This window comes from Rhipicephalus sanguineus, chromosome 7 (genome assembly GCF_013339695.2).
Source record: "Rhipicephalus sanguineus isolate Rsan-2018 chromosome 7, BIME_Rsan_1.4, whole genome shotgun sequence".
Lineage (NCBI taxonomy): Eukaryota > Metazoa > Arthropoda > Arachnida > Ixodida > Ixodidae > Rhipicephalus > Rhipicephalus sanguineus.
This window is the reverse complement of record NC_051182.1, coordinates 158,554,942-158,581,675: the sequence shown is the minus strand read 5'-3', so window position 1 is coordinate 158,581,675 and position 26,734 is coordinate 158,554,942. Positions and strand designations below refer to the sequence as shown.

The following is a 26,734-nucleotide window of genomic DNA, read 5'->3' as shown; positions in this document are numbered from 1 at the left end:
TGTCTTAGCTTTAGAAGCATTATGAGCCAAAAGCTTGGAAAAAGCGTGCGTGAATTTTTTGTTGCGATAGCAGGGCCCCCTAATGGGAAAACACAAAAAAGAAAATGAAACCTAAACAATAGGAGGTAAGCTCAAATAAATCAATAATAAAGATACTAAAACTAAAAATTTGAAAATCATGTTCTCAGTGGATTCAAACATACAACCTGTAGCACAGGAGTCTACCTGTTTGCATGTGGTTTGCCTACTGTATATACATGCAGAATAACGAGCATTGTTGGATAATCTGGGCTATCAAGGTAACTTGAAGGTGACTAAAGGTAAGTAAGGGTAACAGTAACACACTCGTCTTGAATTTATCGCGAAATCACTGAAATTTGAGCTATTAGCTGCTGTTGCAGTAAAGAAAAGCGCTTCATAGGATTTTACCTTGTGTGCAAAGACTCACCGTAATGCTCACTGTAGAGTTATCTTTGCTCAACCTTTTAACGGAACTGGTCTAGGGCTGGGCCGGACGATAGATGAGGGTCTGTGATGCTTGTCACGCTCCAGTTACCAGATACACCCATAGATGGTGTAACTGCCTCGGCCGCGGACGAAGCGGTAGCTGCAAAGTAAAATGGGGAAGGGCGGCTCGAGCGTGAAAAGGGCCTAAAGTCGGTGTGGTAGGGGCTTCCACACGTCCTTTCCCTTGCATCTCTACTCTACAAATAATGTAATCACTAGGCTTGTGCGAATACAGTAAAACCTCGTTATAACGAAGTTGAAGGGGGAGTCGTAATTACTTCGTTATAACCATTAGTTCGTTATAGCCAATATCCATTTCTACCGACAATTAGAGGATGTACTCACCACCGAATCTCACAGCAGCCCGCCACGCAAACGAAAAACGGCCGTCGCACGGAGAAAAACTAGTAAAAGAAAAAACTGCGAAGAATTCCTACTTTATTCACGCCAAACTCGGCACTCCAGCTGGCGACTCACTTAGCAGAAAAAAAATCCTTAATAGACTTCTGGCGTGTCTTCCTCAGGCGGACGATGCCTTTTTCGGCCGCTGCCGCTATGTCGAGTCCGTCCTCGCCGTCATCGTGAGCGCCGAAGAAGCGGCGAAGCAGTTCTGTCGCATCCAGCGCTTGCGCGGACGTCGGAACATCGGGTTAAGAAGAACGTTTTTATTTTCATTGAAATGATTTACAAAATTGCTGCGAGAACATCCGGATCCGTAGCCGATATGGCTAGTTAAGGATCCGTTAAAGACATTGCATATTGTGGTTTATTTAGCGACTACAATGTTGATATATAAGATTCAATCACAAATCACATTTTACGATACGATCATGCAAAAAAAAATAAAAAAGAACAGAATCAATGTGTATGTACACAGAGTTATTAGTTCGATATCAATATGGTGACTGGTAACTCCCCGATAGGAAGAGTTTCCTGAGTGATTGCGTCATATTTGGCAGGCATTTAATTAGGGTAGGGATACTGTTCCAGATTTTTGCACCAACAAAGGATACTGTTCGACGGCCGTAAACATTGTGGACTATCGGCAGGTTAAGATTTAGTTGTTCCGCCTGTCGAGTGTGACCTCTAGGTTTTATTAAGACTGATGAGTGAAGGGGCACGTTTTTATTCATTATTTTGTGTACTAATGTTGCGCTTTTGTATTGCCTAGCCATATTAAAAGGCATTATGTTGGGATTTCTGAAAATTTCAGTCGATGGTGCATCTTTGGGTGCTGATGCAATGGTTCGTACAGCTCTCTTTTGCAAAATGTTAACGACGGAGCAATATGAAGCATATGTGTAGCTCCATCATTCAATGCAATAGGTTAGGTGAGAGTGAAAAACGTTAAAGTATAATACACGGAGTGTGTGTAAGTTGAAGTAGTTCCTAGCTTTAAACAATGTAAAGCATGCAAAGCTTAGTTTTCTACACAAATTGTCTATATGTGATGTCCAGTGGAATGAAGGGTCTAGAGTGACGCCACGGTAAGTATACGCGTTTACCTTGTCAATGCGTGTTTCCCCAATGTACAGACCACATGTCTGTACATTGGGGAACACATGTCGCCAACTCCGGGCTGTTGTCGACACATTCGTCACTGTCGTCATTCACCACCCCTATCACCGCGCGCACAATTTCAGCTTCTGTCAGCTCTTCGGTTGTCACCGCGTCAGCATCGGCACTGACGTACACGTACGTGCAGAAGGTGTCGCAGTCGGGCACAACTCCGGCGTCAAGGAGAGCGTCCCACGACGCCAGGTCTTGGTCACCCACGGCACCCTCATTGGCGGCAGCACCGATATCTTCGCTGTCACCGCCGCTGTTGACGCCAAATGAGGCATGCCGGAAGCAGTTGGCGATCGTGCTTGCTGTTACAGACATCCAAGCAGCCTGTAGCATCTTGATCGCCATGTAGAGGTCGATTGTAGTCTCGCGCTTCATGCTCATATTGAGTAGAATTCGGTCGATTACACGCTTGCGGTACCGTGCTCAACGCTATGCCGAAATCTTGGCAACTTTTTTCTTCTTGACGCCGGACTCAACGGCTTTCAACATAGCCACCTTCTGCTCGATTGTAATTGTTTTGCGCTTTCGTTTGCCGTTGCCGTCGTCCATCTCCTGTCTAGCGGCGGGAACCGAGAGAGACGCTGTTCTGATGCGCACGCAGCAAACAACAAGTAACAACAAGGCCCTGGCCCGCAGTCGCCGTCATCGCCGCGGAGTCGCGGCGTCCACGCGCGCAACAGGAGAGCGGGCGGGTCCACGAGTTCAGCGGGAGAGGGGAGGCCGGGTGACATGTGCGGGTGGGTCCACGAGTTTCAGTAGAAAGGGGAGGCAGGCAAGCGCGCACCCTCGCGCATGTTGGCAGGCGGCTCCTCGGGAGCGCGAGGCGCGAGTTTTGAATTGCCGCATCCGTGATGGGACGTAAACGGTCGCGCGCTATAAGACATTGGCTTGCCGGCTACCAAAATGATCAGTAAATGCTCGGTGGGGAAAAAAAAAGGTTCGTTATATCCATTGCGAGGAAATTTTAGCTTCGTTAAAATGAGGTTTTAAATACATGGGCGTCTATGGGAATTTCAAGGGGAATTACGATTGCTTCGTTATATCCATTAGTTCGTTATATCCCGCTTCGTTATAACGAGAGTCTACTGTAGTAAGTTTCAGATTCGAAGCGAATAGCGATTTGGTCGAATAATTTCGATTCGAATACTGTATATCACATATTATAAAGAAAAATGAGCATATTTCTCATGGCCCAGCTAACCTGCACAATATATTTTAAAATTGAAACAAGGCATGTGCAAATATCGTTCTTTTTGGTTCAAAGGGAAGTGGAAGCAACCTTGAATTTCAGTAGGATGCAAGTGATAACCGGTAAAATACGTTACGTTTTGAAATTTACTTTACCTAGAGCATATAAGCCAGTATAAGAAGCTTTACAACTTAAAAAATGATGAATCAATGGGAGGTTAATATGTTCATTTAACCTTGAAGTGGGGCTTCGCGGCAGTGCGGATTTCTCCTGGAAAGGTGTATTCACGGTAGAGCATACCTCCACTGCTGTGAAACCACCTTTACTGGGGGTTACATGCGGTTAATATATGTCTATTCGTTCATTTCGAATACCTCGCAATTTAGAATAACTTGAATTTGGGTCCAAGTAAATTCCAATGCTGTAATATTCGTTCGAATATTAGAACTGCTCGAGTATTCGCACACGCCTCCAAATAACGCAGTCACAGATACCCACACAAACTCACAAAACATCACAGAAAATCGCAAAGGAAACGCAGGAGAACTGCAGCTCCGCTGCTTTTGCTGGGTAGAACTGGGGTAAGTTTTCTGTCATTTGTGTTTTTCTCCAGGAGTTGCGAGTTGCGAGAGAAGCTGGAAGCCGTGATGGCCCAACTGCAGGAGCTGGAGCAGGAGCGCAACCGCCAGATGGCACTGGTGGCATCGACGACGCGCCAGCGCGACATGTACCGCGCCCTGCTCACCAGCAGCGGCCGCAAGGACATTGAGCTGCCCACACCGATGGTAGGTGCCGGCCGTTCTCTTGGCAGTGGGGTGGAAGGCTGGGCTAGTTGGTACGGTTGCATAGTTAAAGGTCAGCATGACAGAAAAAAGAATAGAAGGCAGCTTTGCACTAGTAGTGCCAAGCCTGAAGGTAGTGCGGAGCTGGGCAGCCTTCCTTGTTTCTTCCTCTCTTTCTCTCTGATTTTCTATCTCTTTTTTGTCTCTGTTCATTTCTATTTCGCTCTATTTCTTTCTATTTGCATGATTGATGCAGCATTAAAGACGAAGACGTAAGGAACACAGAGTGCACATAACGAGTGCTGTCTCGCAACTGAAAGGTTTATTTCGAAAAAATAAAACGGGAAATACAAAGCAGGGCATAGCAAACATGCGCATAAGTAAGACAGTAAAGCATATTATTGAACAACACGTGCACATTCTTAAGAACTAGTTCAAACATGCCACTTGAATGCATGCATTCCAACTGGCCCAACTTTCCATCCTACTTCTTTCTATTTCTTGCTGCTTCTTTCTTTCTTCCCTCTCTCTCTCTCTGTTTCTCACTTCTTTCTTTCTCCCCCTGTTTCTTTGATTCTCTCTATTTCTCCTTCTGTCTTGCTTTTTGTTTTGTGTATCTCTTTTCTTTGTGTCTGTTCCTTTCTCTATCCTTTTCTGTCTTCTTTCACTTTCTTTCTCTTTTATTTCTCTCTTCCTCTTTCTATCTCTATTTCTTTCTCTCTCCCTCTCTACTCATTCTCTCGCCCAATCAGAGTTATTGCATCCCATGCCGGACAAGTCGGCGTGTGTGTTCTGGGAGCGAAGCAGAAAATGAAGAAGAGGACGAAGAGAGCGCGTGCCGATTCATGATGATGATTTCTGTTCGCAACCAACGGAGTTTCTCTGAGCTTAAACGGCTCCACTGTTAAAACAACTCCAGGATTGAGTTATAGGATGAGCGCTAACTGTCAGCTGAAGGTGCTGAAAACGCAAGCTATATAATGATGCTCATCCTGTCAGGTGTTTTCTTTTCTGCTTGAGCGATTGATGGCAGCTCTCGCACACGGTGTGATGTTATTGCTTGCAGCCTACATGTGACGGAGATGGCCAGCTTATTTCATCTCTGCTTCAGCAGCGTTTGTCCGCAGTGCTTGTTTGCTTTCACTGGCACATAGAACATGCGATGCATGGGGCAATGTTATCGATTTGGACCTTTTGCGCAACATGACAGGGATGGCGATGTCAAAAACCCACCAAGAGTGACCATATAATTATTATCTCAATAAAAGAAACGAAACCAAAAAAAGGGTTGAAGGTACTCCATACCAGTTTTGATCACGTTGATGGAGAGATGGGAGGCATGGCGAGTCATAATTCCTCTGAGGTTAAAAGAAGCGATGGCGCCATCATACTTTACCTAGAAATCTTCCTTTTGCGAGAGTCCTTTTGTGTCATTTTTCGTGAGGAAATTCTTTGCTACCTGCTTTCTGTTCTTTCTGGCAGGAAGATGAAAGTGTCTTCGAGCCGCACGCTGCATCGACGCCGGCTGTGAGTGGTAAGCGCACGCCCGACAAGCCGCTTGGCAAACCAAGCAGGGCGGTGCCACAGGACCCCAAGGCTGCCCTGGCCGAACTCCAGCAAGAGTTTGACACCTACAAGAAGGAAATGGCCGAGAACCACAGGTGGGTAAAAATGTAGCCTGCTGATTTTTGCTGACCCTGCTAGTTTTCTAGCTTGCTTGCTTTGGAATGTCACGTTTGGTTGTTGCACAAAAGTTTCTAATGCATACCTGCCTACTCTCCCTATTTGCCCGGGAGACTCCCAAATATTGAACGATCCTCCCAATTATACGGGCATGGCCATAAATCTCCCGAAAAGCAGCCCTAGCCCCACTGTAAAAAGAAAATGATTACCGTATGCACTCGTGTAAGGGCTGCACTTCCGCGATTTTGATGGGGTGCAGCCCTTCCACGGAAGTGTGAAATTTCTGTTCAATTTTCGATCCGGGTATGGAAAAACCTATTTAATCGTGCCATGTATACTCTGGAAGAGATTGAAGAAGCGCAAGAAAGGGCGCAGGTTGTCAGACTCTCCGGCACAAGGGCAGGCAGATGGCTCCTCATAGAGATGGGCGTCCCGCCCGCCAAGGTTGAAGACGCCTACCAGAGCCTTTCGAAAGGGCTGAAAGACAACAATCATCATATCCCCCGCCCCGTGCAATATGCATTCCAAGCGCAACGTGGAAAGAATAAAGGCCAGGGCGGCGGCGCTCCTACGTCGGGCGACAGAACTTCCTGGCGGCAGCTGCTTCGTAGTCGCAGCCCAGTATGCCCAAGGGGAGAAATTCGGCCTTGTTGGTAAGACATTAGGAAAAATTTGCAGCGCAAAATAACACAAGGATGAGAAGGGAGCGCACGTGTTGTGTCCTCCCTTCTCGTCCTTGTGTTATTTTACGCTGCAAATTTTTCCCAGTATGCCAACAGCAATAGTTTTGCAGCAGTGTCGATCAACCACAGGGGCGCGACCATTAACGCCGCTTCGGTACGATGCCCGTCGCCGTGTGCGGCCGAGCAAGTGGCCATCGCCTTGGCCCTTCTGGACGATAAACATGAACATATATTCAGCGACTCCAGGGCAGCCATCCGCGCCTTCAGCGTTGAGGCCGTGTGTAAGGAAGCCTGTCACATACCGGAGGGCAAAAGCATCACCACCCACACTCTCACGTGGTTCCCCGCTCACATGGGATCCATCAGGGGAGGCTCCACAAACCTGAACGAGCTGGCCCACTCCACGGCGCGAGGTCTCGCTTTCCACGACCGCGGAGAACTCCCTCGCCGGCCCGCAGTTGTGGAGAACAGAGATTATCCGACCACTTACAACGAAATTACGCAGCACTTCTATCTCCACAGAAGAGACTTTCCCCTTCCTAACAAGAAATTAAATCGAGCGCAGGCATGGACTCTCAGGTTACTTCAGATGGGTTCGTATCCCAGCCCGGCTTTATTACATAAAATTTATCCCAGCATTTATCCCAATAGCTCCTGCAGGCACTGCAATGAATTCGCTAGTCTAGACCACATGCTCTGGCATTGCCCCTCGTTACGGGGCACGGACCAATCCAATGAAGACAAGTGGCTATCCGCTATCAAGAGCCCTGATGTCGAGGCTCAACTATGGGCTGTCCAGAGGGCCCACGATGCGGCGGTTGGGCTTGGCCTGACTGTCCCGTCGTGCACCTCAGGACTTACAATGAAGTTTTACATCCATCCATCCATCCATATATACCTAATGACGGGATATCCGACGTCTAGCTTTTCCATCGCAAGCGGTTGTGCTATAGGCAGTCGTCAAAATGAACGGCCGCACAAAGGATCAGTGGCGCCGGAGAGAAAAGCGACAAGATCTCCCAGATAGTGCCGTGCGCCTGAAGCCGCAGGACAGCTGTTGCCATCTGGTGTCTCCCGCGAAATGAGCCGTACACGAGACATGATGACAGATTTTTTCTTTTTTTTTTTCAAAATTTTGACTGCCAAGTTGGGGGGAGCGGCCCTTACACGAGCGCGGCCCTTAGTCGAGTGTACACGATAAAACTTTGTCGCTTGAGCTTCGGCTTCAAGAGTAGACGAATAGTGTAATCGGGCCCCGTTTTCATTGCCTTCTCAATTGATAGCCAGGCCGCGAGGAAAGTGCGCGTAACATTCATACAATGCCTACTGCAAGTGCAGTTGCAAAGTGCCCACTGTGGCATAATTCATCATTGTGCAAATTAGGGAAGTGTACTCGCTATGAATGCCGTAAGGCAATATGCACACCTTTGGAGCTGCACTATTTGTTGATGCTGTTGCTGCTGCTGATGCTGATTATTAATTATGCCTGAGCGCATTGTAACGATGGCCCTTTAAGCCACCCACTACCCACTCGTTGCACATTTTATATGGTTTGATGCCTGGTTCAATTCTAAGCTTCTGCCATGCAATATTACGTGTGTTAAGGGAACTAATGCACTACATGACAGATGTATAGGTTTTTTTTTCCATAACAATTTCAAGCCACAGAGCCACTGGCGTGGCTCTCTGGTAGAACACTTGCTTGGAACGCAGAAAGCCTGGGTTCGATTCCTGCTTGGACCCATGATTTTTTTATTTGAATCCATCGTGATTTTTCACTCACAGATGACGGCGATTTTTTGCTCACAGCCAAAGATACCGACGCCGGTGTCAACACCGGAATTTCTGGCAAACGAGCTCTTTAATGCTATTGCGTTAATAAACGACAGTGGTATTACAATTTTCTAGCTTTGGTCTATCACATGAGAAAGGCTTGTTATTAAGCATGACATTCAGTAGCATAGCCAGAAGTTTTTTTCGGGGGGGGGGGGGGGTTGAGACCATACTTTATGCATGTTTATGCCTGTGTTTTTATGTGTGCGTGTAGTATATACAGTAGACTCCCGTTAAGATGAACTCGAAGGGACCGCGGTGGTCATCTGTTCGTCTTATCAGGAGTTCGGCTTATCAGAAGTGCCCCCAAAAAGAGACATGCTAACATGCCAAGTGCATCCAAATATGCTACTACTTGAAAACACTGGAGTAGACTTACAATGGGGGCAAAAAGACAAGAAAAATAATTTATTTGGCTCATCTAGAGAAAAACTATGCCTTCAAGCAGAGTATTTAGACGAATGTTACGAGCACCCGATTTCGCGTGTTCAAAAATAAAAGTGCTCCTGAAGGTATGTGCTACCACATTTACATGATAAAACTGTAACACGCTCCTATGTTGACGATTAGAAAAAAAATGAAGAGACAAGCACAATTTTTCTTCAAAGAATGTAAAATTTGTTGTCCTGGCAGTTCCTTTTCTTCTGTGAGCCTGTTTTCCTGGCTCTGAGATCACTTCTGGATACGCCTTGGTCGCGTGTTGTTGCCTTGACAAAGTCATTATACGCTGAGTTGCTTAACCCTTTGCGGTCCGTTGTCGGGCAGCGCCCGACAACGCAACACGGCCGTAGCGGTCCGCTGTCGGGCCCCGCCCGACAAGGGTGTTCGTGGTTTAAATTTTGCTGTTTTCTCACCGCGAGTCGCGCGCATTTTTTGTATACATGAAGGGCCATCTCTTGAGGAATAAGTGAGCTTTGTTTGTTGAGGTTTTACTTTTTTGACACTAGGGTGCAGCACTATGATCAGCACGGGGCCTAGAGCGTACCCACTCGCGCGCGCGGTTCGCTGAGAAGCATGGCCACGTTTTCACCGCGTGCGTTTTACGGCGGTGCTTTTAGCGAAAGCGAGGATGACTTTAGTGAGGAAGAGAATTACGTGCCTCCACCAGACAGTGATGACAGTGATTCGACAGAAGTGAGTGACGAAGACGACGACGGCGGCGGTGGAAACCTGCAGTAATAACCCTGGCCTGCACACAGGGGAATGCTTTGAGCGGTATCATACGTTGCCCAAATATCACTAAAAGAGTTGCCTGCAGAATGCAGGAGCAAAAATAAATATCCTGTGCGTTTCTCTTCCACAGCTTGTGTTTTTATTCGCGGCGCCAGAAACTGGCGAAATAGTTTCGGACCGCTAGAGCCGGAAAGTGGGTAAAGGTTTTGGACCGCAAAGGGTTAAAAAAGTCTGCAAGGTTTTCTTCGAGGTCCAGATATTTTCCCGTTTTCGGCCCATAGTAACTTTCCCTGATCGATGTGCAGCTGAAGATATCCCATCGTGCTACTCACGGTCACAAGCCTCGCGCACACGAAAAAGACACTACGCAGCTATATTCACTGTGCAAAATAGCCGTCCTTTGTCGTGCGCTTCCATAATCAAAATGGCTCATCACAATTTGCACTTCACTGGGAACAGATACAACGCGTACAGGTGCTACGCGAACCAACAAGAATTGACCACAAAATACATTTGCTCGGCCGCCATTGTGTGATGGCGATGACAATGCACCTGACCCCTTTGACGGGAGTGCGCCGTGATCGGCTCGATTGTAGCGGAAGGGCCCCAAGCTCTTGTGTTCTTCTGTTCTCCTTTGTACTCCAGCTGGGAAACCGAAGAACGGGGGGGGGGGGGGGGAATACAAAAGGACACAATGGCTTGGGGGTCCAAGTTGTAAATCCCCCTACTCTTTTTGTTGCTTTCTTTGCTGATAAAGCCCACACCTGCCCCACGCACAGGCTGGGGGTGAGAGGGTATACTGCCTTTATCCGCTGACCGGTCTTCGTTTATCTCGCGCCCTCTGTGTCGCGATTTGCTTGAGTCTTTGCTCCAGGAAGCGCTTTTTTTTCATCTGTTTTGCTTTTAGGGGTGAAGCTCCTTAAGGCGGCACCCGTTCGTCCCTCGTAGTCGTCGTCGTCGTAGTAGTAGGTAGTAGTAGTAGTCGTAGTCCGTAACAAGTCTTACGCTTTGACCTCCAAGGTGGTGCCGGTGGGAGATTTTTCCTGTGCGTTGTTGAACACTAAAAAAATTCGCAGCGTGCGCGTTAACTAAAAGCCGAATTCTTCTGTCTCTCATTCCCCATTAGCAGCCATTGGCATGTTCCAGTAGGAAACGTTAGTAGAAGTAGAAGTGTAAGTGTTAGCTAAAAGCCGACTTCTTCTGTCTCTCATTCCCATTAGCAGCCATTGTTTACCTCCAAGGTAGTGCCTGGTGAGATTTCTCCTGTGCGTGATTAAACAATAAAAATTTTGTTCAAAACGCCGTTGATTGATGAAATAAACCAACGAAAGACGCCAGATGTTTTGTAAAAGCAGAACGAAAGAACGCCAGATGTTTCTAAAGCAAAACGAAAAGACGCCAGCTGCTTAACGAAAGACGCCAGATTTTTCTAAAGCAATGGTTTTCTAAACAATGAAAATTCACAGCGTACATGTAAAATTAAAGTGGGCTGCAAGTCGTCATAACTCATGGAACCTTTAGTATAAACGCGCCCGATCTCACGTCGGTGATGATGTACTGGGCAGAATTCACGGAAGATTCACGGTTTACCGATGAACCTCCGCAGCTTCGCCCACTCATCATCATTCACTCTGTGGATATGCTGTGATTTTTTCTCGGTCGCTTGAATGCCCCATCAAGACTGCAGTGTTCGTTTCTCAGAATTGCTAGCGTTGTCGATCACCGCGAAAGTTCGTCTTAACAGAAGAGTACACTTGTGTGGTTCGTCTTAAGGGGAGACGTGGGTCTTAAAAAATGTTTTTTTAAAAGTTGGGTGAATGGCATGAAATTTAATACACTCATTCAGCTTTTTCTGCAGATTCAACATCTCTAACTAGATTTTTAATAGCTGCATTAGAACAAAATATATGCAATTTCTAACACATATTTAAGCATATTTCTTACGGGGATTTTTGGCAACTTTGCTTTGTCAAACACAAAAACAAAGTATGTGGCAAGATTGCCAGGAAGCTGGTCTAGCCGGTGATGCTATTTATTTTCTTATAATGTTGTTCACCATATTATAATTCTCGATTATCAGAAATAATATGCAGCAAAAAAATTTCACTCACATTTATGTCTATTAATCTTGCATTCAAAGTTTGTTGAAGACAATCGGACTAGCATCACCGGCTAAACCAGCTCTCTGGCAGCCTTGCCACATACTTTGTTTCTGTGTTTGACAAAGCAAAGTTGCCGAAAATTCCCGTAAGAAATATGCTTTTAGAGATTGCACATCTTTTGTACTAAGGCAGCTACCAAAAATCTAATTAGAGATTTGGAATCTGCAGAAAAAATGGGATAAGTTTGTTAAATTTCGTTCAGTTCACCCAGCTTATAAAAGAAATAAAAAAAAGGCCCGCGTCTCCCCTTAAGCGAATTTTTTTTGCGTAGGGTCTGTGGGAAACCAAACAAATGGTCCCGTGTTGTTCGGTATAAGCGAGAATTCGTCTCGACTGAGTTCGTCTTAACGGGAGTTCACTGTATACACACATGCAAAATTGAAGAATCCCCCCCCCCCCTTGACTACGCCACTGATGACATTGTTGTGATGAAAAATCCTTGGAGCACGGGGTGTCGCTGGAGCCATCGTTTTGACAAGCGGACTTGTCTTCTTCAAGGCTGCGACTTGAAGAGGACAAGTCCGCTTGCCAAAACGTTGGCTCCAGCAACAACCCGTGTTCCAAAATGTTGCATCGCTTCAAGGTTCCATCTTCCCCAAACTTCTAGCTTATTTGCCATAGTCGTGCCATTGAACTCATCATCACACCACATCAACAAATGGGCCTGCACGCGATTGTCACGCAGAATGGTGACGGAGCAGCTGTCGACAGCCCGAGAGGAGGGCCTGCAGCTGCGACTGGACGTGGCTCGGAAAGAGGCCGAGCTGAAGCACGTGCAGGAGCGGCTGAAGCTGGCTCAGGACAGCCTCGAGCCGCTGAGGCAGGAGGCCGCAACACTACGCGAGCGCTCGCACCACTTGGGCGACACCCTGGTGCAACACCAGCAGGCACTGACTACCCTGAGACAGGTTGGTGTCGCTCGGTCGTTAAAAGAGTACTGACACGATTTTGAGGCGTCGCGAAAGAGGCATTTTTCGTTTCCTTGGTATGCGATGCTAACGCTTTAGCCAAATGTAACATTGGGCGAGTTGGTGCATAGCTTAACAAAAGAATTGTAGCGCTTGTTTTCAGTTTGTAACACAATTATTTCGTTAATGCTAACACTCTTTACGCACTGGAGTCGGAAAAAACGTGTAGAATATTTTACTTTGATCTTAAAGCTTTTCTTGCCTAGCATCTGCAAGCCAACCCCGCCGCAGTGGACGTTACCAGGACGAGTCAATAAACTGTGTCACAGTTCACTGGGTTTGCAAACTCTGCAGCCTGCATGCAGTCTAAATCGCAGAAATTGCAGTCGGAGTCGCTGAACAACAAATCGCTTGTTTACGTGCACCATGTGTGACTGACAGCAGACGACTGAGTGGCTGCCAGTACGTCGCAAGTTGCTGTCTTCCCGTGACGTCACACTGTGTTTGCACATCACTGTGTGCCCCCTCTATATCAAAACTAAAAGTGTTTTTTTAAGGTAGTGGTATTAAATATATATTAAATGCATTCCCAGGCCCTGCAATACTCTTTTTAGGGTTCTCAGCACTACTGTTTTTATTTAGAGCAATGATCGGAAAATATTCAAAATTCATTTCAGTGTTCATTTAATGGATAAACATTTTTCAGTGAGGCCTCCAGGTGTAAGGGTTTGTAGTGTAACAGCGTGACTGCGTACCAAAAAAAAGAAAGGCTCTGCAAGAGTATATCTTAGTGTAACAGAATTTATCACATCTACAAGTATTTCGACAAATCTACAGGTGATCGATCCAAGGAAAGCATAGGGGACATTGTTTGTGGTTTTTTACTTGGGTGTGGTAACTATAAGACAAAGCAAAAGGGGACAAAAAAAAAACGAAAAAACTTGCCGCTGCTGGAAACTGAGCCCACAACCCCTGCACTATGTAATTGTAGGAGCAGTTGGCTCCTGAAGTTCCTTACTGAGATAATCCCTTAATTCATGTTGTGAGGGTCTGTATTGAATTTTATCTGTAGTATAACCTCATTACAACAGACCTTCATAGTGAAGAGGATTTTGGTCTGTTATTAAGGGAGTATGTAAAATCCAAGTACACTCAAACCTCATTATAACAAAGTTGCATCTGCCACGAAAATAACTTCGTTATATCCGAAAATTCATTATAGACGTTTATTTTTAACACTGTAGCTATGACAAGACTATTCTTCATTTACTTCGTTATAACCGATAATTCGTTATATCTGTGTTCATTATAATGAGGTTTGAGTGTACTGTTACAACAGACTTTCATGTAAACACCGAATGGGTCTGTTATAACCGGAGAGAATTACGAGTCACAAACATGGTCTTATTTTTACCGGGGGACCAAAAACAATGTGATTTTTGGAAAATTGCATTTTCAGTTTCTGTAGCCCATTTTCTATCCGATTCCAAGATATCTTCACTGAAAACTACATAGAAATGCTATATCAATTCTTTTTTGCATCTGCCGACTTGGCGAAAATTGCGAAAATAACAAAAACAAAAAAACAGCGTTTTTCAAAATTATAGCTCGGCAACGGCGTAACCGGGCGCCGGCAACGGCGTAACCGCAACGGCGTAACCGGGCGCCAAAGAGCATTTCTCCTTGTTCAAGTTCTCCGTTTCAGCTAGCTCCTCCAGTAACTAGCGTACAAAAAGCACATGTTTGAAGTTCAATTTGAGGCCTCCGATTGGCTGCTTCTGCCGCGATGCTCGCTTCGGGATCGTCGTCTGCTGTTTCTGCGTCGCGAGGACGTGGCTGTCGAAAATTGCGCAACTTAGTGACGCGTTCGCACTCGTTCTGTGTTCACGGGTCGACGATAATTTAGAACGCTTTAGTTAGGCAGCTGCAAGCGGAAGCTCAATTATCAGATTACGATAGCGCGCCGCACTCATCGCGAACATCGCAGACGTGCGACTGTAATAGCGTTGACTCGTTGGACCCGCTATTAGAGGTTCTTCTTATCAGCACTTTGGAGCTTATGACGAAGACCACTGCGGGACAACTCTTTGCACTCGCAATCGAGCATGACGTACTTTGAAACATCGGGCACCGCGGCCACGCACATTGCAACCGAGCTTTCTACTCGATGTCGTGGCTAGGCCTAACTCCGCTCACGGTGCCGATGTACGAGACAAACCCGAACTTTGCGGGCAAGAACATCACGCTAGCGGACATGCGAAAGCGAAGAAGCCGCAATCTCCTTCGTCGCAAGCAACGAATCACGTTGCCCGCTGGCTCCTAGGAACCGCGGATGGGCATTCTGCCCATTGGCAGCGGATCCCCCGGCCAAGCTCGCCGCGCAGCAACCGCTTGGAGAAGCGGTGGCAGCGGCTAGCAATATCGCGCGCCTGCGTCCCAAAACGCAACGCCATGCACGCTGTGCGCCAATTTTTTGTCGCTACAGCTAGGCTTAGCTGATCATTGACAGACCGGAGATCGGCGACCTTCGTTCTTAAATGGGTGCGTCGATATCCGCGGCGCGCTGTTCCCGTCCCGAAAGTATGCTAAGCGATGTTTGAAGTCGGAAGTTATTGAGTTTGGTATGTCCGTGGTAGAAAAGTCCGCTCTAAAGGAGTCCTGACCACCTTGCTGGCCTGACATTTTAGTCAATTATATCCGAATGTCCGTTGTACCAGAATCCGTTGTAAACGAAGCTCAATCAATGGAGCAAATACGGAGGTCGGCATAACGCCGCACATTGGTACGTAATATCCGAATGTCTGTTGTAAACAGATACGTTGTAACGAGGTTATACTGTAGTGAGTCCTTTGAGATAATGGTTTACTTCTCTCATTTCTGTCTTGTTTGCACAGGAGCTCTCATCAGCACAGGAGGCGGCGTCCCGCGCCGAGGTGCTGCTCGAGAGCGCAAGGGCCGAGCGCGACCAGCTGCGTGAAACAAACCTGCGATTGGAGCGTGACCTGGCGTCGCTGCATCAGGAAAAAGGGTCCCAGGTAAGCCTCGTTAAATGTACCTTAAAGGGGCCCTGGAACACTTTTTCCAAGTAATCGTTGGGTGGCTTCATTAAAAGAGCTTATTACTTCTTGAATCGACCGCTGCAAAAATTTTTATAATCCGTCAAGTACGAGCGGAGTTAACGGGATTCATTGCACACTGTAATTGCTTTCTCTCTTTTCATGTCCCTACGAGCATGTTGGAAGCTAAGCAGGGAGGGATGGCACGGGGGAAAGTTGTGTCACACGCACGCCATGACCTTAAGCACTTTCTTTTCATTTTTTTCTTCTTTGGACGCGTGGCTTACTTTTCAGTGTGATCGTGAAAGTGTGCGCGAGCACATGGTGGCATCTCGTGGCGGCCATGGTGACTACACAGCTCATGATGCTCAAATCAGCCAATGGCCATGGACTTTAAGTATATGGCGCAGTAATTTAGGTATATGGCGTCATTTGTCGAGAAGAGGGAACTATTTCTAACTTACTTTGAGAATTCATTGTAAATTTCAGGCTGCGTGCTGCACTATAATGTTTGGCTCGCGTGTTCTCAGGAGCCTCGAATACCAATCGGCAGTGCTTTCTGACCATGCTCAAAAAGTGTTGCAGGGCCCCTTTAACATTGCCAAGTACAGCAGCATGTCTTCAGGTTTATGTCATAGTTCAGTGTTTCTCCAACTGCATCTTATTGGAAATGTGTGAAGTTGCTGCCTTCGTGGCCACATGTGCACTCTGAGCGCAAGACACTCAACGTGCTCTTTGCGTGTCTGATTGCATTTTGAGTGTTTTGCACTCGGAGTACATTTTTGAGGGTATTGAACTTCTCTGCAAATGACTTTTCCACGTCTTACTTTCAGTTTATAAACTCTCACTTGGCGAAATAAGAAAGGGCTCCTTGTAACGCCATCAGATCATCTTTTGGCGTTTTTTAGCAAGATATGAATGCCGCCGTACATAACTGTACCCTTCGTTCAATGCGAGCAGAGTTCGAGAAAAGGGAAATCATCATGAATAAGAACTGAAGTATGGTTGTAAAAGCACTGTGTGCAACCCAGGACTTATGCGTAGCAGGCAAGTGTTCTACCACAGATCTACACCACAGCTTGATACTCTTTCAGGAAAAAACCCTATACGAATGTCATGTAGTGCGAGGAGTGGCAGAAGCGTAGAATTGCAACAGTCGTCAAAACGTGTGAATAGTGCAGCGAGTGGTTGGTCTAAAGGCCCACCAATTACAAAGCGCACAGGCGTAATTAATCCTCATTATCAGCAACATCATCAACAAACTGCAGGTGCGCGGGTTGCCTCACGGACACGTAGTAAGAATTATGGCGTAGTGGGCACTGCGCAACTGTATTTGCAGTAGGCATTCTAGGATAGCTTGAAATGGCCAATGTTATGCGCACAGAAGTTCGTTTCCTCGCGGCACGGTTGAGGCGTACCGAGAACCGAATCCAGGCCAGGAGTTGGGAAAGCGATGCACCCGGGACCCGACTACGCTATCGCATTGTACTGTTAAAGGCGAAGCTCAAGCGTCCTCCAAGTTTCACTTTATCTCTTTTGCAGGCGCGCATACTATCCAACCTGCAGACGCTGCAGCTCAACTTGGAGCGTATGGATTCGGAGCGCAACGCTGCTGACCTGGCCAAGGTGAGTGAGGTTTCACAAGTGAAGTTTCATTTTTCGAGAGGAAAAGGTGTGCATTCATCAGGAAAAATTTATTGTGAAAGTACTCTGAGACTGCTCGCTTTAATAAACATTATCAGGGTATTGCTTGAGTGCAAACTGAGGATTGTGCATAAACGTGTCTTTATGTGGAATTTTGAGATCCTTTTTGTCCTTGCACTTTCAGCTAAATTGTTTCAAAATGGCATACATTTGGCATTGGAGATGCCAAAGCTACTGGTTAACAGTGTTTCACAATCCCCTATGTAAGTGCCAAGCTTTCCAGGGGTCGTGAAATGTCTGTTGAATGAAAGAGAAACTTATTGGAATTGAAATTTGAATAAGTTTCATTTTTCGGTGCATTTATTAAAAATGTAGGCCTTCTTAAACTCGATTTATTGGTTATAGTCACGGTAGCCATTATGAAAACTTCTAAACCTTCGACATACAACTTTTGTTAACTTCTGCAATTTAACCAACGTAATGATCATACCCCTTGTGGGGCTGCTAGTACCACCTGTAAAGTCGTTTTTGCCTCATGGCAAATGCGCATCCAGCAGATTAGTCGTTAGCTTAAATGCTGCCGAGCAAGAGGTGGTGCTGTGCTTGCATGGTGTACGGTTAGTGCGGTGTAGAGTTACTGTATATGCTACCTTTAGGTAGCAGAGTTGCGCCTCTGATAGAACTCGCCGCTCGCGCCACCATTCGCCCAGCGCGCTCACGTGCGCAAAAAGCATCCGTTTTGGGCAAAGCCAACTTCACGGCCGCGCGGGTGCTGGCGATCGCCGCGCCACCACCACTGTATCAAGCCAAATCAAGCCGTCCGGCGAAGCGCAAGACGGTCCAGCTACAGTGTTCGTCCAGCTGAGTTTGGATTGTTTGTCGTTGTTGCGGTGGTGTCTTCTGCTGTCCGTTTTTGCGAACGTCTGCGCGGCGCAGCGCCCTGACTCAGTGTTGCGAAGTTGCGACAATGACAGGATGCTGCGCTCCCCACTGCACGAACCGACAAGAGCACGGAAAGGCCTTCTTCTCGATTCCGTGTGGCAAGTCTGTCTCCGTCGTCCATCGCCGTCTCAAGTGGCTGCTGCGCATGAGACGTCAGAAGCCGGCGATAACGAACAGGATATATATCGCTTCTCTCTCACTGGTCAAAGGTTGACTACAAATCGAACGGGACAAAACGGTAAAAATATGCGCGAGTGACTGTGTGAAGGAGGCGATGTGTGTGAATATGAACCTTACAGGTCCATCAAAACAGCATGAGTCATTCCGAGCACTGTGCGGCATAAAAGTTTGAAGCATGACCAAGTGTTTATTATATGCCACACCTACCTAGACGTACGCGGAATTCTCGTTAGCTTGCGCTATTTGTAAAACACAGTGATAATTTTAGCACTTGTTTTCTCGAGCTATTCACTTAATCTTTTGAAGCGCTGCATCAAAAACTACGTGAAACGAATAATTAGACTGAATTTAATTGGTCCAGAATCGTGACCGTCGCACTTTTCCTAATTGTCATTTAAAACAAAAATATTACTTGCGATAGTGTTCCATCTCCACCTGTTCCATCTCAAATTATTGTTTCTCCGAGCTTTCCATTCTTTTTTTTTTCTTCGAATCGAAAGTCATTGCGCCAGCGACGCGTTATGAACGAACGAGAAGGTGCACGGAGCCGCTGCGCCGAGAGGACAGCAGCAACAACAGCAGCTGCGTCGGCTCCTACATTCCAGAGAGGTGGCTTTCCTGCTTAACGTGGATGCCACGGCGGGCAAGATGGCGGACCTATGCGCAACTCTGCTACCTAAAGGTAGCATATACAGTAACTCTAGTGCGGTGGCACCAGCAGTGCCGCCTGGCGGGAAGCAGGTTAGGCCGGCGCACAGGAAACAGCAGCGAATCTCTTTGGGGTTTGGCAGCATGTGGGAACGGACGTCTCTTGCGGTTTGTCCGCGGGGATGATACCGCAGCTCCTTTCCATGGGCCCTCGTGGTGAGTCAGACGTTGGCGACACTGCATTCATGGTACATTGTATGTGTTATGTTGTTTTGTGTGTGTTATGTTCACTGTGTGTTTTATTGGCATTTTATTTGGTTATTAACGTGTTACTAGTTAAGTATTCGGTTTGGCTGGTGAGCTCGCCGTTTGTAAAAGCAGTTAATAAATGTCCACGTGTTTGTTGCTCGATGGCGTGACTGTGTCCGTGTGTTCCGAGAGCGGTGGTCTCTTTTGAGACCCCACGCCCTAAATCTGCTACAGTCTTTTTTTAGAGGCATTGGTCTTTTCAAAAAAAATTTAATTTTTATCTTATACAAATTAAATTTGCAGGCAAGGTATATTTCAGCCTTTAGGAGCAGATATGCGATATGTATTTTCTCATCTGAAGTAGTTATTGAGATATTTAATATATTCTGAAAAATCAACATGCCTAAATTTTCTGTGATTTTATCAGTGAATGTCATAGAAAAATTTATATGGGCATATTCTAGAACAATGAGAGATCAAAACTAGACCATCGCTCTAATTTTAGCTCTGTTCTTATAAAAGTTGTTGCCACGTCTATTATAGTGGTTGCGCACCTCAGAATTTTTATCAGCTGTATCACCAAAGAAAATATTTTGTTATGAAAGATGTTATAATTGATTAGCTTTATTGTGTGTAGGAACTCATAAGCTTTCAATTTCAACAAGAATCATTGAAATCTGACTACTGCATGAAAAATAATGTGGGCAATAACACAGCACATAGGAAAAAAGTGCCTCTTTCCGGGGGTGCATTTGTCAACAAAAATGGTCACGAAGCTGACTTCAGAGTGCAATAAAAAATAAGTACACATCAGAACGCATTGTTGCGGACGTCTAGATTGCAAAAAAATCTTTCAACAAGTCGATTTTTTGGTGATATCGTATTTTCTCGCATATAACCTGCACGGAAAAACGGAAAAATGTGCTTAAAAAGCGGGGGTGCGGGATATAGTATGTAAGGGCGGGTTATATGCAAAAAAATACGGTATGTTGGTTCAGAAAACCAGCGTCTCCCCTAAAGAAAAAAGAGCAATCAAAATGCAAGTAAAATATAGTATTCCGTGATTCGCACATAGCACTGCCTGGTGTCAGTTCATGTATTTGTGGTGCAGATGGCTCAACTGGAGCTTCGGTGTGAGTCACTGCAAAGACAGCTGGAGGCACAGGCGGAGCAGCAGACTTCGTTGGCAGCCGCCTGGGAGCGACAGCTGCGTGAGGCCCAGGAGCGTGCCGCAGCGGAGGCGGAGCGTTCACGCAAGTCCACAGATGAGCTGGTTGACGCTTATGCGCAACTCCATCAGGCTCGACAAGAAGTACGGGTGCTTTTCATTCACTAGGGATGGGCGAAGAGTCATTTTGAGGCTTGAAGTGAATTTGAAGGGAATAGTTCTAATGATTTCGAATCGAATAGTATATACAGTCGAACCCACTTATAACGATCCCACATATAACGATCTATCGGTTATAACGACCATATTTGGGTGCACTTACGATTTTCCTATGCTAACCATTGAAGCTGCATCCAGATATAGCGAACATTTTTCAAGGCCTCCTACTTTTACAACGAACACTTCAGACACGGTCGCGGTAAAAATATGGTGCATACGAAGCGAAAAAAAGTTAAAACAGGCCTTCTGAAGCGTGACAGGGGCGCGCGCTCGCGCGTGCCCCGCTCCAGTTTTACCCAGATCGGCGAGCACCGCACGCAGATTTCGGACGCTGCGAGCGACATCGCTCACTTTCCAGGTGTTTCTTCAGTGGTAGAATGGCAGTGAGGGAAAAGAAATAGTAGGCAGCATGAAGCCTTGATGTCAGCTTTCGCACAGTAACCTTTCCTGACGCCGTTCTCTGCAGCTACGACCGCCTGCGATGAACCAAACAATGCCTTGGAACGCGAGAAGGCGTAAATGCAAGAAGTGATAACCGCGATAACTTTCCATCGCAAAAAGGTTCACTGCGTCCCTAAACTCGTCAACGCCACAAGGTGCCGCGAAAAGTCATCCGTCTTTTCGGTAACGGCAGAGACCGGTCGATCGGTGATTACGACTTCCGCGCGACTGCGGCGATGCCTTCGCGGATAAGCATCAGAAAAGAGCGAAGGTGAGGTGGTGGCCGTCGATGAACGTGCAGTTATGACTTATAGCCGACAACCTTATCACAGTCATCTGTAGATATCCGCTCGGCTGCGCGTGTGGCGTACGCCGTACACTGCGGATTGACGGCGGTACGAGCGCGCCATGCTGCCGTTCGCAAGTTCGCCGCCGCCGCGTCGGGCGAGACCGCTTTAAAGTGCGCGTCGCTTTGTAGAAACGAAAGTAGCTCGCTGTTGTTGAGCGGCGCAGGCACCGAGAAACGTCGATGCGCTGACAGCGAGCGTATACTGCGTGTTTGACTAGGTGACAACTCAAGTGCGCCGCGCGTCGTCGTGCAGGGCCGCGAGAGCATCGCGGAGACATAGAGTGCGCGTTGCTTGGAAAATGCTTGTTTTCGCCGCGTTGAACGAAGAGGCTAGTCTCCGCATCCGTTCACGGTCCGGAGTGAAGCAAGCGCGAATGTACAAACGCGCGCATACGGCATACAGCAAGCGGCCCGGCAGCGACTCCGCGAGCCGAGTAGGCGACGCGCTGCACGCAACTAGCCAGGGATGATCGGCTCCACGTCGCGGTACCGCACTTCGGTGAAACGGTGTCAGCTCATTGCAAAGGCGGTTGATTCACTCGTGAGCACGCAGCGGACGTCGCTTCACGACGCGAAAAGGCTTAGCTTGTCACCGAAGGGATTGTTAGCACTTTAATAAAAGTGCACAAAGAAAAAAAAAACAGCTTGGCCGCTAAGCGCACGTTTGTAAGGGCGAGTCCATATACAATGAACTACTGATATAACGACCACTTTTCGCGACACTTTCGAGTTCGTTATAACCGGGTTCGACTGTATCGCATATTATAAAGAAAAATTAGTATTTTTGTCATGACTCAACTGACTTGCACAATATTTTTAAGAATTGGAACTAGGCATGTACGAATGACACCCTTTTGGTTCAAGTGGAAACAACTTTAATAGTAGCAGGATTTGAATAGCAGTAGGGTGCAAGCTATAAGCTATAAAATATGTTACTTTTAAAAATTTGTTATGCTTAGCGCATATAAGCCTGTATAACGCGTTTCTATACTTCAAGAAGCGAAAATAATTATTGAGGTACAGGTAATATGCACACTTAACTTCAGTGTGGCTGCAGTGCGGATTTCCCCTGGATAGATGGTTCCATGACTTAGCAGCCCAACACTGCCGTGGAACCACCCTTTAAGGGAGTTACATGCAGTGAAAAAGAACGTCTATTTGTTCGTTTCGAATACTTTGAAATTTTGGAAATTTCAAATCCGGGTCGAAACGAATTCGAATACTGTAATATTCCACCAAATATTCGAAGTGCTCGAATATTGGCCCATGCCTATCGACAGCTTGCCTCTCGTAAGAAGCATGGAGGATTGGGCTAGGCGATATGTTGTGACTATCGGTAAAAGCTGTTGTGGCACTAAGCAAGAGATGGCTGGGCAAAGGGACAGAGTGCTTGTTTTCATTTGTACCATATGTCCATGCATATAACCCACGCAAGGAATAAAGAGAATTGAGTGCTAAAGCAGGGGCGTGGGTTATATGCGAATTTGGTGTGTAAGGTGGTTTCACGTCACCGCAAGGAAGATATCAGTGACAGTGGTGGCTGAAACCATGTGAATATACAGCTTAACTCTGGATATACCGAACGTGAAGGGGATCTCAAGAAAGTTCTATATATATGGGTAATTCGATATATAAAATAATTTATATGTAGAATTCGAGGGATTCTGCGACTGTTCGATATATGCGAGTTCAACTATAAAGCTTTTGCGATCTTTGGGCATGGTCAGTGGGCTCATTTCTATCAAGGTGTGAAATTAGCTTGCATGGTTGAAATGCGCGGGTAATACATGGGGGGATCTTCTGAACATTGTTACGTGGGTCGTATTGGAGGTGTGTTATATGCAGGAGGCAGGTTATGTGCGAGAAAATATGGTAGCTCTCACCAGTATAGTTGCAAAAAATGTCTCATTTGGCTGCTTGGTGGGATATATGCTCGAAGGTGCTATTGAAGCTGCCTCCGGCATTGTGAAGAGCCCATTGGTCTGTCTATCATTTCGTGTGTCTGGTACTTTGAGGTGGATATACTGAAACTGCTTCTCATTTGTTTTATTCTGTTACCAGCTCTCTGAGAAGCAGTCGCATCAAGCACGCAGCGAAGACGCAGGTGAGGGCTTTGCAACATTTTATTCAATACTCCAGTCCTTGCTCTTTTCGTTTTTTTTTTTTTCGTTTAATTAGGTGTTGACGTTGGGTTCACGGCATTGCTTCACGGTAATGCAAGGAAGACAGGTTCACAAAATTTAAAAAAATGTTTTTTTTTTCTTTGTTTGTAGCTAGAGGGGTGCCGCTTATATGCAAGGGTGAGTTATACATGAGAAAGTACAGTATACCCTGCTCATTTATGACTGCTTTAACCAGAGTGTTGCAGTTTGCCCTTACGTCATTTTGTCTCTTTTTTGGCATGTGGTACTTAGCACTGAGCTCATTAAAGCTTTTTGTAATGTGATAGGTGCTTCCCTAATGGGACCATTGTTGCATATTTGCGAAAGCACAGCCAAGGGCTTTCACTTTGCATAAGTGAACGTGCTATGTGCACCACTTGTCGCTAGTGTTTTCGTGTTTGTCATAATCCATCGGCCATAAAGTTGTTCTTTTGCATTGCAGCCGAGTCAGCAGAAGTGAGCTCTCTGAGGAGCCTACTGACCAAGACCCAGGAGAAGGTCAAAGGTCAGCCCCTGCTATGGTTTCTCGTTATTTGTACTAGTGATCGTGTTACGGGTTGTGAAAGCAAAATGATAGCAGTGCACGCCAAGGCCTGCCTTATGTACAAGAAAAAAACTAACTGTGCACATACATGCGGCAAGTAATATGTCGCCATTGACCTGGCAAAATACGTCACAGGAAAGCTAGCTTTACAATTAATGAAAGGGTCTATTTATATGTATTGCCAGGCATTTATTGTTGAAATTAATTTGTTGAGTTAGTATTGAATGCACCAGCAAGCTTACCTGCCATTCAATCGACATCAAACCTGTACTGCACACCTATCCATTTAGCGTCTTTATGGCTGGAAGCAGTCTTGTTTGTGGTGGTGCATTATTGTTTATACAGAAATGTCTCGACAGTATGTGCTATATAAAAAAATGCTTGCTCGTTGTTTAAGACAGTTTTTTGCTTTCAAGCTTCCAGGCATCATTAACCCTTGAAAATGCTCTGCCAGGGTGACTGTCTTGAATGCCTTTAAAGGGGTCCTGCAACACTTTTTCAAGTAATCATCAAAAATTTATTGCCTCACGAATTGACTGCCGCAAAACTTTTTAGAATCCGTCAAGTACGAGCGCAGTTACAGGGATTTGTGGCATGCTTTAAGCGCTTTCTCTCTCCTTTCGTACCAGCGAGTGTGCTGCAAGCTACGCAGTTGGGGAGGGGATGACAAGGGGGCAAGAAGATGCGGCCCTTCGTCAGCGCTTTCTTTTCTTTTGTTTTTCTTCGAACACGTGGCTTACTTTCAGTGTGATTGCGAGCACGCGAGTGGGCATGTGGCGGCATCCCGTAGCTTCTGTGGTAACTATGTAACTATGCAACTCATGGTGCTCAAGTCAGCCAATGGCCATCGACTTTGGGTTTACGGTGCGGTCATTTGGGTTTATGGCGTCATTTGTTGAGAGAACAGGGAACAAGTTCCACCTGACTTTAAGAATTAATTGCGAATACCAGGCCGCGTCCTGAGCTGTAACGTTTAGCTTACATGTTCTCAGGAGCCTCGACTACCGATCGGCAGCATTTTCTGACCATGCTGAAAAAATGTTGCAGGGCCCCTTTAAGAACACCCTTGGAAAAAAAGGTGTTGGCAGCTCTGCTTGCATCTCTTCATTCTTTGGTTCATTCTTGCGCATTGTGTTTTAATTCCCATTTCATTCACCCGTGCTTCCAGAGCTGCAAGCCGAGCTGCAAGCAGTGCGGCAGCACTCGGAGTCCTTGCAAGCGGTGTGCTCTCAGGCTGAAGCACGCCTTGCCGAACAGGACACCCTCAGCAGTCACGTTCAAGAGGCCTTAGAGCAGGCTCAGCAAGGCGAGTTGTTTTAATTAATTACTGAAATACAAAAAAGACGCGCGCCATCAAGGAAGAACTTGAGAAAGAACAGAAATGGGCATGTTTACTATGTTTTAATTAAGCTTGGGTGAATATTCGAGCACTTTGAATATCCGGAATTCTCTTTGACACGAATTTGAATTACTGGAAAATTCAAAGTACAGTTGAACCCGTTTATAACGAACTCGAAAGTGTCGCGAAAGGGGGTCGTTATAGTTTGTTGTATATGGACTCACCCTTAAAAAACTGCGCTTAGCGGCCAAGCCTTTTTTTTCTGTGCACATTTATTAAAGTGCTAACAACCCCTCCGGTGCCTAGCTAAGTCTTTTCGCATCATGAAGTGACACCTTCTGCATGTTCACGAGCCCTGGCTAGTTGCGTGCAGCACGTTGCCTACTCGGCTTGCGGAGTCACTGCCGGGCCGCTAGCTGTATGCCATATGTCTCCGGACCGTGCACAGGTGCGGCGAGTAGCCTATTCATTCAACGCGGCGAAAACAAGCATTTTGCAAGCAACGTGCACTTTACGTCTCCGCGATGCTCTAGCGGCCCTGCACGACGATGCACAGTGAACTTGAGTTGCCACCTTGTCAAACACAGTATACGCTCGCTGTCGGTGCATCGACGCAGCGAGCTACTTTCGTTTCTTCAAAGAGACGTGGTCTCGCATGACGCGGCGGCAGCAAACTTGTGAACGGCATCATGGCGCGCTCGTACCACCGTCAATCCGCACAGCGTACGGCGTACGCCACACGCACAGCCGAGCAGATATCTACAGATGACTGTGATAAGGTCGTTGGCTATAAGTCATAGTGGGACGTACATCGACGGCCGCCACCTCGCCTTCGCTCTTGTCTGATGCTTATCTGCGAAGGCATCGCCGCAGTCGCGCGGAAGTCGTAATCACCGATCGATCGGTCCTGCCGTTACCGAAAAGACGGACAACCTTTTGTGGCACATTGTGGAATCGACGAGTTTAGGGACTCAGTGAACCTTTATGCGATGGAAAGTTATTGTGGTTATCAGTTTTTGCATTTGTGCCTTCTTGCGTTCCAAGGCATTGTTTGGTTCATCGTAGGAGGTCGTAGCTGCAGAGAACGGCATCAAGAAAAGTTACCGTGCGAAAGCTGACCGCAAGGCTTCATGCTGCCTCCTTTTTTTTTTTTCCTTACTGCCATTCTGCCACCATAGAAATGGCTGGAAAATGAGCGACCTCACTCGCAGCGTCCGAAAACTGCGTGAGGTGCTCGCCGATCTGGGACATACATAAGTTGTCATACATTGAGCTTTCTCTCTGACATAAATTGTTATTTGCCT

General features: G+C 46.5%; 1 protein-coding gene across 1 annotated transcript in view; it reads left to right on the top strand.

Annotated features, from left to right (window-relative positions):
• Positions 1-26,734, top strand: part of LOC119399204 (nucleoprotein TPR) — a 117,786-nt gene that overhangs the window by 37,822 nt on the left and 53,230 nt on the right. The window contains exons 13-21 of the mRNA XM_037666018.1: positions 3,879-4,050; positions 5,530-5,708; positions 12,267-12,489; positions 15,384-15,524; positions 17,088-17,171; positions 20,320-20,520; positions 23,447-23,489; positions 23,990-24,052; positions 25,260-25,397. Of these exons, the coding sequence (XP_037521946.1) occupies positions 3,879-4,050; positions 5,530-5,708; positions 12,267-12,489; positions 15,384-15,524; positions 17,088-17,171; positions 20,320-20,520; positions 23,447-23,489; positions 23,990-24,052; positions 25,260-25,397 (1,244 nt within the window). The remainder of the gene's footprint in view (positions 1-3,878; positions 4,051-5,529; positions 5,709-12,266; positions 12,490-15,383; positions 15,525-17,087; positions 17,172-20,319; positions 20,521-23,446; positions 23,490-23,989; positions 24,053-25,259; positions 25,398-26,734) is intronic.